Raw genomic sequence first — 14053 nt, 5'->3', positions numbered from 1 at the left:
ATTCAGAGCTGCACCGCCTCCTCCTGACCTCCAGACTGTGCAGGAAATACAATGTGCAGCCTGGAGATTTAAATGTCTGCTGAAGCAAGAGTGATAAGAGCCAGTGGTCTCACTTGTTACAGCTGTACACTCAACCCTGTTTACCATCAATGGTGTACTGTGATGGAACATGTGAGCAGAGGGGTGCACTGAGGGAAAACGTGTGTAGCGATGACACATATGTACATAAGGAGAAAGCAATGGAACATGTGTACAGTGATAGAACATGTGTGCAGAGGTGTACAGTGATAGAACATGTGTGCAGAGGTGTACAGTGACAGCACATGTGTGAAGAGGTGTACAGTGATAGAACATGTGTGCAGAGGTGTACAGTGATAGAACATGTGTGAAGAGGTGTACAGTGACAGCACATGTGTGAAGAGGTGTACAGTGATAGAACATGTGTGAAGAGGTGTACAGTGACAGCACATGTGTGAAGAGGTGTACAGTGATAGAACATGTGTGAAGAGGTGTACAGTGATAGAACATGTGTGCAGAGGTGTACAGTGACAGCACATGTGTGAAGAGGTGTACAGTGACAGCACATGTATGAAGAGGTGTACAGTGACAGCACATGTGTGCAGAGGTGTACAGTGACAGCACATGTGTGCAGAGGTGTACAGTGACAGCACATGTGTGCAGAGGTGTACAGTGACAGCACATGTATGAAGAGGTGTACAGTGACAGCACATGTATGAAGAGGTGTACAGTGACAGCACATGTGTGAAGAGGTGTACAGTGACAGCACATGTGTGAAGAGGTGTACAGTGATAGAACATGTGTGAAGAGGTGTACAGTGACAGCACATGTGTGAAGAGGTGTACAGTGATAGAACATGTGTGAAGAGGTGTACAGTGATAGAACATGTGTGCAGAGGTGTACAGTGACAGCACATGTGTGAAGAGGTGTACAGTGACAGCACATGTGTGAAGAGGTGTACAGTGACAGCACATGTGTGCAGAGGTGTACAGTGACAGCACATGTGTGCAGAGGTGTACAGTGCCAGCACATGTGTGCAGAGGTGTACAGTGACAGCACATGTGTGAAGAGGTGTACAGTGACAGCACATGTATGAAGAGGTGTACAGTGACAGCACATGTATGAAGAGGTGTACAGTGACAGCACATGTGTGAAGAGGTGTACAGTGATAGAACATGTGTGCAGAGGTGTACAGTGACAGCACATGTGTGCAGAGGTGTACAGTGACAGCACATGTGTGCAGAGGTGTACAGTGATAGAACATGTGTGAAGAGGTGTACAGTGACAGCACATGTGTGAAGAGGTGTACAGTGACAGCACATGTGTGAAGAGGTGTACAGTGACAGCACATGTGTGCAGAGGTGTACAGTGATAGAACGTGTGAAGAGGTGTACAGTGACAGCACATGTGTGAAGAGGTGTACAGTGACAGCACATGTGTGAAGAGGTGTACAGTGACAGCACATGTGTGAAGAGGTGTACAGTGACAGAACATGTGTGCAGAGGTGTACAGTGATAGAACATGTGTGCAGAGGTGTACAGTGATAGAACATGTGTGCAGAGGTGTACAGTGACAGCACATGTGTGAAGAGGTGTACAGTGACAGCACATGTGTGAAGAGGTGTACAGTGACAGCACATGTGTGAAGAGGTGTACAGTGATAGCACATGTGTGAAGAGGTGTACAGTGACAGCACATGTGTGAAGAGGTGTACAGTGACAGCACATGTGTGAAGAGGTGTACAGTGACAGCACATGTGTGAAGAGGTGTACAGTGACAGCACATGTGTGAAGAGGTGTACAGTGACAGCACATGTGTGAAGAGGTGTACAGTGACAGCACATGTGTGAAGAGGTGTACAGTGACAGCACATGTGTGAAGAGGTGTACAGTGACAGCACATGTGTGAAGAGGTGTACAGTGACAGCACATGTGTGAAGAGGTGTACAGTGACAGCACATGTGTGAAGAGGTGTACAGTGACAGCACATGTGTGAAGAGGTGTACAGTGACAGCACATGTGTGAAGAGGTGTACAGTGACAGCACATGTGTGAAGAGGTGTACAGTGACAGCACATGTGTGAAGAGGTGTACAGTGACAGCACATGTGTGAAGAGGTGTACAGTGACAGCACATGTGTGAAGAGGTGTACAGTGACAGCACATGTGTGAAGAGGTGTACAGTGACAGCACATGTGTGAAGAGGTGTACAGTGACAGCACATGTGTGAAGAGGTGTACAGTGACAGCACATGTGTGAAGAGGTGTACAGTGACAGCACATGTATGAGGTGTACAGTGACAGCACATGTGTGAAGAGGTGTACTGTACTTCATATAATGGGGGCCCCCTGTGTGTCCTGAGAACAGTGTACTCATAATGGGCGACCCCCTGTCATGTCATGTGGATGGGGGAGATTTAAAGCGGGAGTCCGCCGGGACTCCGCATTTATTTATTTTTTTTAAAAGCCAGCAGCTACAAATACTGCAGCTGCTGACTTTTAAAATAGTGACACTTACCTGTCCAGCGCGCCCGCGATGTCGGCAACCGAAGCCGATCTCTCGATCGTCTCTCGGGTGCTGCCGCCGCCATCTTGGGTATGGGAATCAGGAAGTGGAGCCTTTCGGCTTCACTTCCCGGTTCCCTATTGCGCATGCGCGAGTCGCGCTGCGCAATGAAGATGGTCCCGCTGCCTCTGGGGTCTGTGTGTTTCCCAGCAGGCAACGGGGGACTTTCGGAAAGGGGCGTAATCTACGCCCCTTTCCGCAGAGAGCTATCCCGGAAGTGGGTGCAGATACCTGTACTGTACAGGTACCTGCACCCCCCTCCCCCCTGAAAGGTGCCAATTGTGGCGCCGGAGGGGGGGGGTTCCAATGAGCGGAAGGTCCACTTTAGGGTGGACCTCCGCTTTAACTCTTTATATTGAGAGACCCCTGTGTGTCTTAAAGCGGGAGTCCACCGGGACTCCGCGTTTTTTTTTTTTTTTTTTTTTAAAAGCCAGCAGCTACAAATACTGCAGCTGCTGACTTTTAAATAGTGACACTTACCTGTCCAGCGCGCCCGCGATGTCGGCACCCGAAGCCGATCGCTCGCTCGGCTGCCGGGTCCCGCCGCCATCTTGGGTATGGGAATCAGGAAATGGAGCCTTTCGGCTTCATTTCCCGGTTCCCTACTGCGCATGCGCGAGCCGCGCGGCGCAATCCGGACGGTCCCCGCTGCCTCTGGGAGCTGTGTGTTTCCCAGCAGGCAGCGCGGCACTTGCTGAAGGGGGCGGGCGCTTGCGGAACGGGGCGTAACGTACGCCCCGTTCCACAGAGAGCTAGCCCGGAAGTGGGTGCAGTTACCTGGATTATCCAGGTAACTGCACCCCCCTCCCCCCTGAAAGGTGCCGATTGTGGCGCCGGAGGGGGGGGGATTCCGATGAGCGCAGGTCCATTTTAGGGTGGACCTCCGCTTTAACTCACTGGGAAGCAGCCAGGGTTGGGGCTGAAGGAGGGACCAGGGGCAGGACCAGGGGTGGGGCTGAAGGAGGGACCAGGGGTGGGGCTGAAGGAGGGACCAGTGATGGGGCTGAAGGGGGCCCCGTCAGGTGGGCTGTAGGGGGCCCAATGATTTCTATCAGCGGCCCTGCTTGAGAGGAACGAAGAGGACGAGTAGGTTGGTATTTTCTATCCTACAGCTGTAACTAATGAGGCTCAACCTTTCCCTGAGCGGTGAGCAGATCTCCGACCAGGATGCAGCGGGTTATTCTCTACATCAAACCACCTCTTATCATCCCGGGTTCCAGAATCGACCACAAAGAAATTAACGCCGTCAAGTCGCTGTAAAGCTTTTTTTTTTTTTTTTTTTTTTTTTTTTTAACTAAGCCAAAAATTGTCATCCATTTAAATCTGAAAAATTCAGACTGTGAAACGAGGATTTTACAGGAGTATCCTGAGGAGACTCGTGAATATGACAGTAACATCGGCCCTCATCGCTTCCCAGAGATATAAAGCTTTTATCAAAATACAGAAGAAGAATATGACCCCGGTTAGCTGTAGAATGGAAAACAGAAAAAAAAAAAAAGGGTACTTACAGAGACTAAGGCTTCGGTGACACTGGTGAGGACGGACGGGCGTAATGAATGGATGAGGATTTTGTGCTCTGTGACGGCAAAGACCAGCAGAGTCACTGCATTCTCGGGGCCCAGATTCTGCAGCAGTGTAGAAAATTTCCCTCCACTGTTTGGAAGATAAAGTTTTACATAAGCAAAAAATAAAAAGTATACACCTCTTGAAATGCAGAAATTGTAGGACAATTCTCAGTCAAAATTTCAGAAATTGAATTATGAATATTTTATGTAAGTGAAAAACACCACTCTCCTGACCAGCCAAGGTGACATAAAAGTAAAGAATGGCTTCAGCCTACAGGTCTCCGCCAGAAGACACTCCGCCCCTACGTGTTTCGTCACGCCCTCCAGGGCTTAGTCATAGCTTCTAGGACTATAAACTCAAATGTTGAATATTGGCATGGTTCCGATATTAGTCCCCTGTGTACAGCAGCCTGCCTGATAGAAACCGGGTTCTGTCGAAGGGGCATGACCGGAAAAGATCTGCCGATCAGCATCCGATCAGCGCTCTCAGCCAATAGCGGAGAGCGCTGATGGTGTGTTCAGGTGAAGGGGGAGCTCAGCATTGAGATCACTGTACTAACATCAAAACGAATAGTGTGTACCTGGCTTAAGCCTCGGTGGGTGGAGCGAAACACGTCATGGGGTGTGGGTTATTGATGGAGACATGGAGGCTGAAGCCGTTCTTTACCTTTATGTCACATTGGCCTCTTCGGGAGAGCACCATTCTCCTTCACTGTACACACTGCTCCAGATGAGCGCATGAGCACACCTGCACCCCTTCATTCCTGTGAATCACGGGAGTAGTGCCCCCGGCTTCGATTGGCACTCTAAGCTTATTTTTGAGGTCTCTATGAATATTTTATGTACCATTTAAATGTAGCTACATTGCTAGTCCATATAGGTGCCAGGGTGGGGGGGGGGGCAACAGTTGGCCACACCACTCTACGGGCTCAATCTTATGTGCGTCACAGCCATTGCCACTCCCCTGCAAAGTGATCCATTTTCAGAGGGTGGTTGGAAGATGATAGAGCAGCTCTTCAGCTCCTGTTTAAACCCTAACTTTAATGGGTCTCGTTCGGTGGTGGTAAAGCAAAACGCTGCAGCCATGCCATGTGTGCAGCCCTAAGCGGCTCAAGATTGGAAGAAGATTGGAAAAACGTTGTCTAGTCTGATGAGTCTGGATTTCAGTTGTGACATACAGATGGTATGGTCAGAATTTGGCATAAAACATAAAAGAATGGATCCATCCAGCCTTATATCACAGGTTTCAGGCTGGTGGTGGTGGGGGTGTAATGGTGTGGGCGGGATATTTTCTTGGCACACTTTGGGTCCCTTAATATCATTGGAGCATGGTTTAAGCACCACGGCCTACCTGAGTATTGTTGCTGACCATGTCCATCCCTTTATGACTACAGTGTCCCCATCTTCTGATGGCTCCTTCCAGCAGGATAATGCCCCATGTCACAAAGCTCCAATCATCTCACCACTGGACAATGAGGTCCCTGTACTCCAATGGCATCCAGTCACCGGACATTGCATAGATCGCTGCATAAGATTCCAAAAATCTTACGAGGAAGTGGGAACGGATACCTGGTTTTGACAGGTATCCGCCGCCCCCCCCCAGAAGCAAATGTGACAGCGGAGGGAGCAAACAAGTGGAGCTTCCCCTTTTGGGTGGAGCTCTGCATTAAGACAGTTTTGAAGGCAAAAGGGGGTCCAATCCGGTACTAGCAAGGTAAAGTGGTGGGTGAGTGTATATGTGTAGTACATGGATTAATTTCCTTCACTTATCACTGTTCTTGTAATTTGATCATTTCAGCGCAAAACTTTTACTGTTTTTACATTCCAGGAAACAGCTAAAGGAAGACTTCACATATCAACGTACATATTGGCCAACACACCATGGACCTTCAAATAACATTCAAAAGTTTTACTCAAAGTGATCACATCACAGCGAAGAGTGCAGCATTTCAGGGCTTTGCAGGAATCCATGGTCGGGCATGTGAAAACCTTTGGACCTTATTTAAAGTGCCATGATGTGCCGACAAATAGTGGGAGGAGCTCAAAGTCTCTAACCTCCACCAGCACCGTGATGTCATCATGGATGAGGGGAAGAGGACTCCAGTGGCAACCTGTGAAGCTCTGGTGACTTCCATGCCCAAGAGGGTTAAGGCAGTGCTGGAAAATAATGGCGGCCACACAAAATATTGACACTTTGGGCCCAATTTGGACATTTTCACTTAGGGGTGTACTCACTTTTGTTGCCAGCGGTTTAGACATTAATGGCTGTGTGTTGAGTTATTTTGAAGGGACAGCAAATTTACACCGTTATACAAGCTGTACACTCACTACATTACATTGTAGACAAGTGTCATTTCTTCAGTGTTGTCACATGAAAAGATACATTTTTGTAAATCTTTTCTTCTATCTTTTCATGTGACAACACTGAAGAAATGACACTTGTCTACAATGTAAAGTAGTGAGTGAACAGCTTGTATAACAGTGTCAATTTGCCGTCCCCTCAAAATAAGTCAACACACAGCCATTAAAGCAGAGGTCCACCCTAAAAAGTGGACCTTCCGCTCATTGGAATCCCCCCCTTCCGGTGCCACATTTGGCACCTTTCAGGGGGGAGGGGGTGCAGGTACCTGTACAGTACAGGTATCTGCACCCACTTCCGGCGTAGATTCTGCAGAAGGTACGCCCCTTTCCGCAGAATCTACGCCCCTTTCCGAAGGTCCCCCTGCTGCCTGCTGGGAAACACACGGATCCCAGAGGCAGCGGGTCCATCCTTATTGCGCAGCGACTTGCGCATGCGCAGTAGGGAACCGGGAAATTAAGCCGAAAGGCTCCACTTCCTGATTCCCATACCCAAGATGGCGGCGGCAGCACCCGAGAGACGATCGAGAGATCGGCTTCGGGTGCCGACATCGCGGGCGCGCTGGACAGGTAAGTGTCACTATTTTAAAAGTCAGCAGCTGCAGTATTTGTAGCTGCTGGCTTTAAAAAAACAAAAACAAAAAAAAAAAACAGCGGACTCCAGCTTTAATGTCTAAACCGCTGGCAACAAAAGTGAGTACACCCCTTAGATTTTTGTAAATATTTTCTTCTAAGGGGTGCACTCACTTTTGTGAGATTCTGTAACAGGAAGCTAAAGGCCATCAAAATTGGACAATATAAGATTGGAAAAACTGTTGCCTGGTCAAAACTGCAGTGAATGATTGAGGAAGAATTAGAGATATATTGAGACCGGTGACCAAGGCAGCAAAGGTCAGTGCAGCTTACTGATTAATTATTCGTGATACACTGCTCTCCGTACTTTGTCTGTGAAGGTCATGGGACTTTGCCAGGAATGGCAAGCCAAAAAAAAAAAAAAAAAATAATTATTCAATCGCTAATTAATTTTCCCAGTAATTACATGTAAATGTTGCTGCAATTATGCCCAAGCAGAAAATACAATCTATACAAGCCACAAATCACTCGCTTTTTTTTTTTCCCTGGTGCACTAATGAACCTGAGCAAAAAAAAAATAAAAAATAATCTGAAACCAGTCACAGAGCTGGCAGTCGTTTCCCCCGTGATACACAGAAAAAGGAGAGAGAGACGTCGCACTGCGGGAGAAGAGGTTGCCAAAGTAACCAAAACCGTGTTTGCGCCGGCAGGCTTAGAAAACACGCCTGTCACATGACAGCACCCATCATGTTCAATTAGCTTTAGCTGTGCAGGGTTATGCAATGCTAATCCCGAGGAAGCTGGAATTACACTAGTCCACCTGTGTTGTCCCTGAGCCCAGCGGGACTCCCCATCCCCCCCCCCCCCCCAGGAACAAAGTGGTCCCAGTTTAAAGCCAAAAAAATAAATAAATAGATGTGTACTTGCCTCAGTGGAAGCGGTGAGGACACGGGCTGGCTGAGGATCAGGGTATCGTGCGGAGAAAGCTATTCGGAGAGACAGCAAATTGTGTTTACTCAGCAGAGCAAAAAAAAGGGGGGTTAGATATACACAAAAGATGAATCATACAAGCCGACACCCCCCCCCCCCCCAAATAAAGACCAGTTTATTTGTGCGGATCCTGTCACAGCATATCAAACATTACACCAAACAAACCGCACAGGTGTCCCCTCTGTGCTCCATCTTCAGCTAAGCTCTATAGCTAGAGGGGGAAACACCAGACACCAGCCGCTATGGACCAGCAAGATTTTACCCTGTGGCCTTTTTATTCCAAATAAATGTAAAGCTGGTCATATACTTACACTAGTGGTCCCAAACTGTGGCCCTGTGCTTGCTTTCATATGGCTCTTGGGGCACTATTCCTGCCACTGACACCAATGATGGGGCACTACTCCTGCCACTGACACCAATGATGGGGCACTATTCCTCCCACTGACACCAATGATGGGGGCACTATTCCTCCCACTGACACCAATGATGGGGGCACTATTCCTCCCACTGACACCAATGATGGGGGCACTATTCCTCCCACTGACACCAATGATGGGGGCACTATTCCTCCCACTGACACCAATGATGGGGGCACTATTCCTCCCACTGACACCAATGATGGGGCACTATTCCTCCCACTGACACCAATGATGGGGCACTATTCCTCCCACTGACACCAATGATGGGGCACTACTCCTCCCACTGATGCCAAACATTGGGCACTATTCCTCCCCCTAATACTAAAGATAAGGCATTGTTAAAGCGGAGGTCCGCCAATATATATATTTTTTTTAAAGTCAGCAGCTACAAATACTGCAGCTGCTGACTTTTAAAATAAGGACACTTACCTGTCCTGGGGTCCAGCGATATCAGCACCCAAAGCCGATCTATCCCTCGGGCAGTCGGGTGCAGCCGCCACCATCTTCAGTGAAGGAATCAGGAAGTGAAGCCTTGCGTCTTCACTTTCTGGTTCCCTACTGTGCATGCGCGACTCGTGCTTCACTATCCCACTGGTCCCTGCTGTCTTCTGGAACCTGTGCGCCTCCCAGAAGACAGCGGGGGGACGGGGAGGGAGAAGGCACTAGAAGTGGGGTAGATACCCATGGGTGGCTCGGGTATCTATGCCCGGAAGTTGGAGCAAAGTACCTGTATTAGACAGATATCTGCTCCCCCCTCCACCCTGAAAGGTACCAAAATGTGACACCGGAGAGGGGGGGACCGGAAAAGTGGAATTTCAATTTTTTTTTAGCTTTTACTCCCACTGGCCACAGTTCAGCCCCTCTAAGGTCTGAATGGCAGCAAACTAGCCCTTTGTTTCGAAATTTGTGAGACCCCTGCACTATACGAATTGAAGCTGGTCCCTGAGCCAAATGTCACCAGTTGGGTGGCTCTGTTTAAATTGTTACCATTGCAATTTAGTGTTAACCTGTGTTTGGAAAAAATAGAATTTTGTGCATCTAGGATCTGACTAGAAACTCTAAATATATGTAAATGTGTCTAAACCGGCATTAAAGAAGAATTCCAGGTATGGATTCTTTTTACATAGTTACATTGTTTCAGCTTGGACCAAAGCAGCTATGTAAATACCATACAGGTGGGATCCCCCACAAGGGTGTCAAACTCCATTTAATTGCAGCTGCATCAGCAGTATGGTAGCCCTCAAAGTAGTGTCAAGAGCGCGCCCCGTTCGGTCAAGAGCGCGCCCCGTTCGGTCAAGAGCGCGCCCCGTTCGGTCAAGAGCGCGCCCCGAACAGAGCGCAGGGTTCAAAAGTGCATTACGTACAGAGTGCACAGTTCAGGACTATGCAATGTACAGAGTGCAGAATTCAGGAGTGCGTTACGCACAGCGTGCAAAGTTCAGGAGTGCACTATTCACAGAGTGCAGAATTCAGGAGTGCGCTATGCACAGTGTGCAACCTCAACCCCACTGCCTCCAAAGCTTCCTCGTATCTCTCCCCTACCTTGTATCACTGTAGTACCTCCCTGTGTACAGGTGCCATACGAAGAATGCGTTGAATTTTCTCAGTCAATGCAAAGCGTTCTCCAATTGGATGAGGGGGTAAAGCAAGTGGTGATGTCACGCTCTCCACCTCAGATCCAATCAGAGAATGCTTTGCATTCATTGAGAACATACAACGCATTCTCTGAATGGTGCCTGTGCCGAGCCTCCTATGTTTACAATGCAGCCGCTCAGCGGAGGGCCCGGAAGCTGGTGGAGGGTTGGACTGAAATTCTTCTTTAAAGCAGTAACATCTAAATGTAGGAAAACGATCTGGGAAGCAAAAAATTTGTTTATACAGGTTGTTTAGCATACCTGTGTCCCTTTTAGATATACAAGTGACACGATTACTTCTTTTTGGAGAGAATAGCTAAAGTAGAACTATAGGCAACAGAATAAAGGGAGAGTTATAACCCCCTGTAAGTTTATTTTTGCCATTTTTGTCCCATTGAGAAGATTTACCTCAACTTCCTGTCCCATAGCCAAACAGGAAGAGGAAACCCCTGCAAATTAAGGGAATCTCTTAGGGGGCATCCCCGAGGTCATCAGAACTAGTATGCCCATTGGAATATTTCCTCTAGGATTTACCATTCTGGGGACAACCCAAAATTTGGTATTTTATTTTACTTTCACGTTTAATAATGGTAAAACAGGAAAAATAGAGAGGCTCAAGCTCCTTAAATGGGTGCACATACAGCAATAAAAACTGACCGGTGTTCTAACCCCTTTCTACTTGGTCCAAAGTATAAAAAAAAAAAAATAAATTGCCTTTAGTTATACTTTAAGCTCTATGTAAAAACAGAAGGAGAAGATACACCTTTATTTAAACTGGGCATGTATGTACACTTGTGTTATGCATATAATGTACCGTAGCTCATTACTTCTTAATTTGCCCCATCATGTCCAATTCAAAAAAAATTATTAAAATGATATTAATTTATTAGGACAAAACAGTGTTTGAAGGAGCGTTCAGAATATCATTTGAATATTCTACCGTGTTTCCCTGATAGTAAGACACCCCCGATTGTAAGACGTATCGGGAGTTTCAGAGGGGTCGGCTAATATAAGCCGTACCCCGAAAGTAAGACATATGTCTTACTTTTGGGGAAACACGGGGGTATTGCCGCCTCCAGTGGCGTACTAAGAGTGGGGCGGGGGGTGCGGGCCGCACCGGGTGCCACACCCTGGGGGGGGGGGGGGTGCCAGGCCAGCGCCCTCCCCCTCCGACTGAAGAGACAGCGCCGTTCTGATCAGTCTCGGGCAGCGGCTGTCACTCACAGCCGAGCAGAGTGAAGCCGCCTCCCCCTCCTCTTGTATGGCTACACAGTGCTGTCCATGAAGGAGAAGGAGGGGGAGGCGGCTTCGCTGAAGCCGCCTCCCCCTCCTCCTCCATACACAGCACTGTGTAGCCATACAAGAGGAGGGGGAGGTGGCTTCACTCTGCTCGGCTGTGAGTGACAGCCGCTGCCCGAGACTGATCAGAACGGCACGACGCAACCACAGAGAAGGGGATTATTGCGCCAGGTCCCGGATCATGCCGACAGGTGTCACTGGCTCTGTGTCCTCCCGGTACAGGTCAGTGCTGGTCATACAGAGAGAGACCAAGGAGGGGGGGGGGGAGGGGGAGGGGGGGTGTGAAGAGATTCTCTGCAGCTCTTATTATGTAACCGCAAGATGCATACAATACTGTTCAGGTTGTTAATAAATGTTAATTTTATGGTTAAAACAAAAAATTTGACAATTTTTTTCCAATATAAGACATACCCCGAAAGTAAGACATAGTGGGGCTTTTGGGGATAAAAAGAAAGTAAGACACTGTCTTACTTTCGGGGAAACACGGTAGTATACAGTATATCATGTGAGGCTTATTGCCATATCCTGTTCATACCACAATTTTTTTTTTTTTTTTAAAGAAGAATTCATAGACAGAAGTCTTTGCGTTCAGCCACCAGGTAAAAAGTTATTTACACTTTTAAGGAATATTTACCTGAACTAATATTCTTGGTCTTTGAGGAGAAGGAAATGGAACTTTATGCATAAAGTGGGAGATGTGTCTGGATGAAGGAGGGAAAATATAAAAATGATCAAGCAAGCATTAAACACATAACAAGTTGAAGATATTGTTAAAAAATAAAATAAATAAATAAAATAAAAATAAAACAACAACAACAACAACAACAACAACAAAACACACATAACTGGACTGTCCATTCCAGAATGCGGTCACGGATCCCAAGAATCTTACCACGGTGGATCGAAATCAGAACCCAGGAGTGGCCCATTTATTCCATATCACAAACAGCGATCAAACTACAGGACTTCACTTAAGATTCACCTTTTGAAGGTGAAGGAAGGGCCTGCATTCCTCTCCTGTGGAAGCAGAACACCCCATAACTTCCAACAACTGCGGTGCTCAAAAAAGTGACTGGCATCCTCTTAGAGAGGACGTAAACTCTCCCACTCTGATGCTTCTTTTCATTTAGTCCATTATAATAAGTCATTATCAGACTATAGACACTGTAATCCAGCCCAAATCGCATATTACTTACTGTTTAAAGAAACTTTAAAAATCTTGTTTCCAGGGGTAAGGCAGCGCCATCTTAAGTATCGTTTTCTGAGTCCATAGTGGAGTGCATTTCTGCCCTTACATTGAGCACTTCCTGTACTGTTAACCAAGCCTCCTTCTCAATCCATTTATATGGGAACCCTGCTCCCCTGTTCATAGCTTACTTGTTTATGTCATAGTGTTTACTTGTGCCGATTACCGTATTTATTGGTGTATAACACGCACCCCAAGTTTAGGAGGGAAATTTAAAGGGAAAAAAAAAAAAAATTACATTTAAATGCCCATCAATGCAGCCTTATCAGTGTAATTTGCAGCCTTGTCATTGCAGCCTGTGCATCGTTGTCCCTTCAGTGTTAGGTTTTATTTTTAAAAATGGCCGCCTTCGGCCGCAGGCCACCGAGAAGGGCCGAAGGCGACCAAAAAGCCGCCCAGAGCCCAGAAATCCCCTGATTTTAAGGGGAAAAAAGTGCGTGTTATACGCCGATAAATACAGTATCTAATGTTTGCCTGTGTCAGTCTTACCAGCTTCAGCTAATAAGACTGCAGTAATGCTGTCGGATGCCCAAGTTTACACTCCATGTGACGTCACATTGTGTGTAGGAGGAAGCTCTGAATGATTCAGCAGCCTCCTGGGATTTCAGTGTTGTGTGCCGTAGGAAGTCCTGATAATAGACAGACAAGTACACAGAGTGTGCTGTAAACCAGGGGAGATCTGGGCATGCTCAGTGATGTCATTCTAAAGAACAAAAAGGATTACAATACTAAGCAAATAAGGGGGATATCTACAAGCAGTGTTAGGGTTTTTATGCCGATTTACATGGGGCAAAGTTGTGGGGGAGAGTTTACAACCACTTTCATGGAAGATCTAACCTTGACGCTACACAACTAGAGGGAAGAATCAGGCTGACTTGGAAGCCCTGGCTACGCTTCTAAAACTATTGACCCCTACTTACAAGCTGTGCACCAAAATTCCCCTTTCCTGAACCCAAGGATCATCATATGATAGCTTGGTTACAAGCTACAACAAAATAGTTCCACCTGCACTGCCTGGTGTTACATAGTTAGTCAGGTTGAAAAAAAAAAAGACACAAGTCCATCTAGTTCAGGGGGGTCTCAAACTGGTGGCCCTCCAGCTGTTGTGAAACTACAAGTCCCATCATGCCTCTGCCTGTGGGAATCATGCTTGTAACTGCCAGCCTTGCAATACCTCATGGGAGTTGTAGTTTTGCAACAGCTGGAGGGCCACCAGTTTGAGACCCCTGAGTCTAGTTCAACCATTAAAAAAAAAAAAATATATATATATATATATATATAAAATCATACAATCCCATACCCACAGTCTATCCAGAGGAAGGCAAAAAAAAAAAAAAAAAAACCCAGAAAAGCAAGATCCAATTTGCTACAGCAGGATTTTCCCTTGATCA

At 47.1% G+C, this 14053-nt stretch overlaps 1 protein-coding gene across 8 annotated transcripts in view; it reads right to left on the bottom strand.

The window, feature by feature from the left end:
- The window catches only part of LOC143958214 (C-myc promoter-binding protein-like), a 250429-nt gene that overhangs the window by 126226 nt on the left and 110150 nt on the right, over positions 1-14053 (bottom strand). For all 8 annotated transcript variants that reach the window (XM_077467701.1, XM_077467695.1, XM_077467696.1 and 5 more), the window contains exons 7-9: positions 12051-12117; positions 8002-8060; positions 4087-4231 (exon numbers count right to left, since the gene is read on the bottom strand). In XM_077467701.1, the coding sequence (XP_077323827.1) occupies positions 4087-4231; positions 8002-8060; positions 12051-12117 (271 nt within the window). The remainder of the gene's footprint in view (positions 1-4086; positions 4232-8001; positions 8061-12050; positions 12118-14053) is intronic.

This window comes from Lithobates pipiens, unplaced genomic scaffold (genome assembly GCF_037356315.1).
Source record: "Lithobates pipiens isolate NorthernLeopardFrog02 unplaced genomic scaffold, aLitPip1_a1.2 Scaffold_6, whole genome shotgun sequence".
NCBI lineage: Eukaryota > Metazoa > Chordata > Amphibia > Anura > Ranidae > Lithobates > Lithobates pipiens.
The sequence above is the reverse complement of the archived record's forward strand: the minus strand, read 5'-3'. Positions and strand labels throughout refer to the sequence as shown.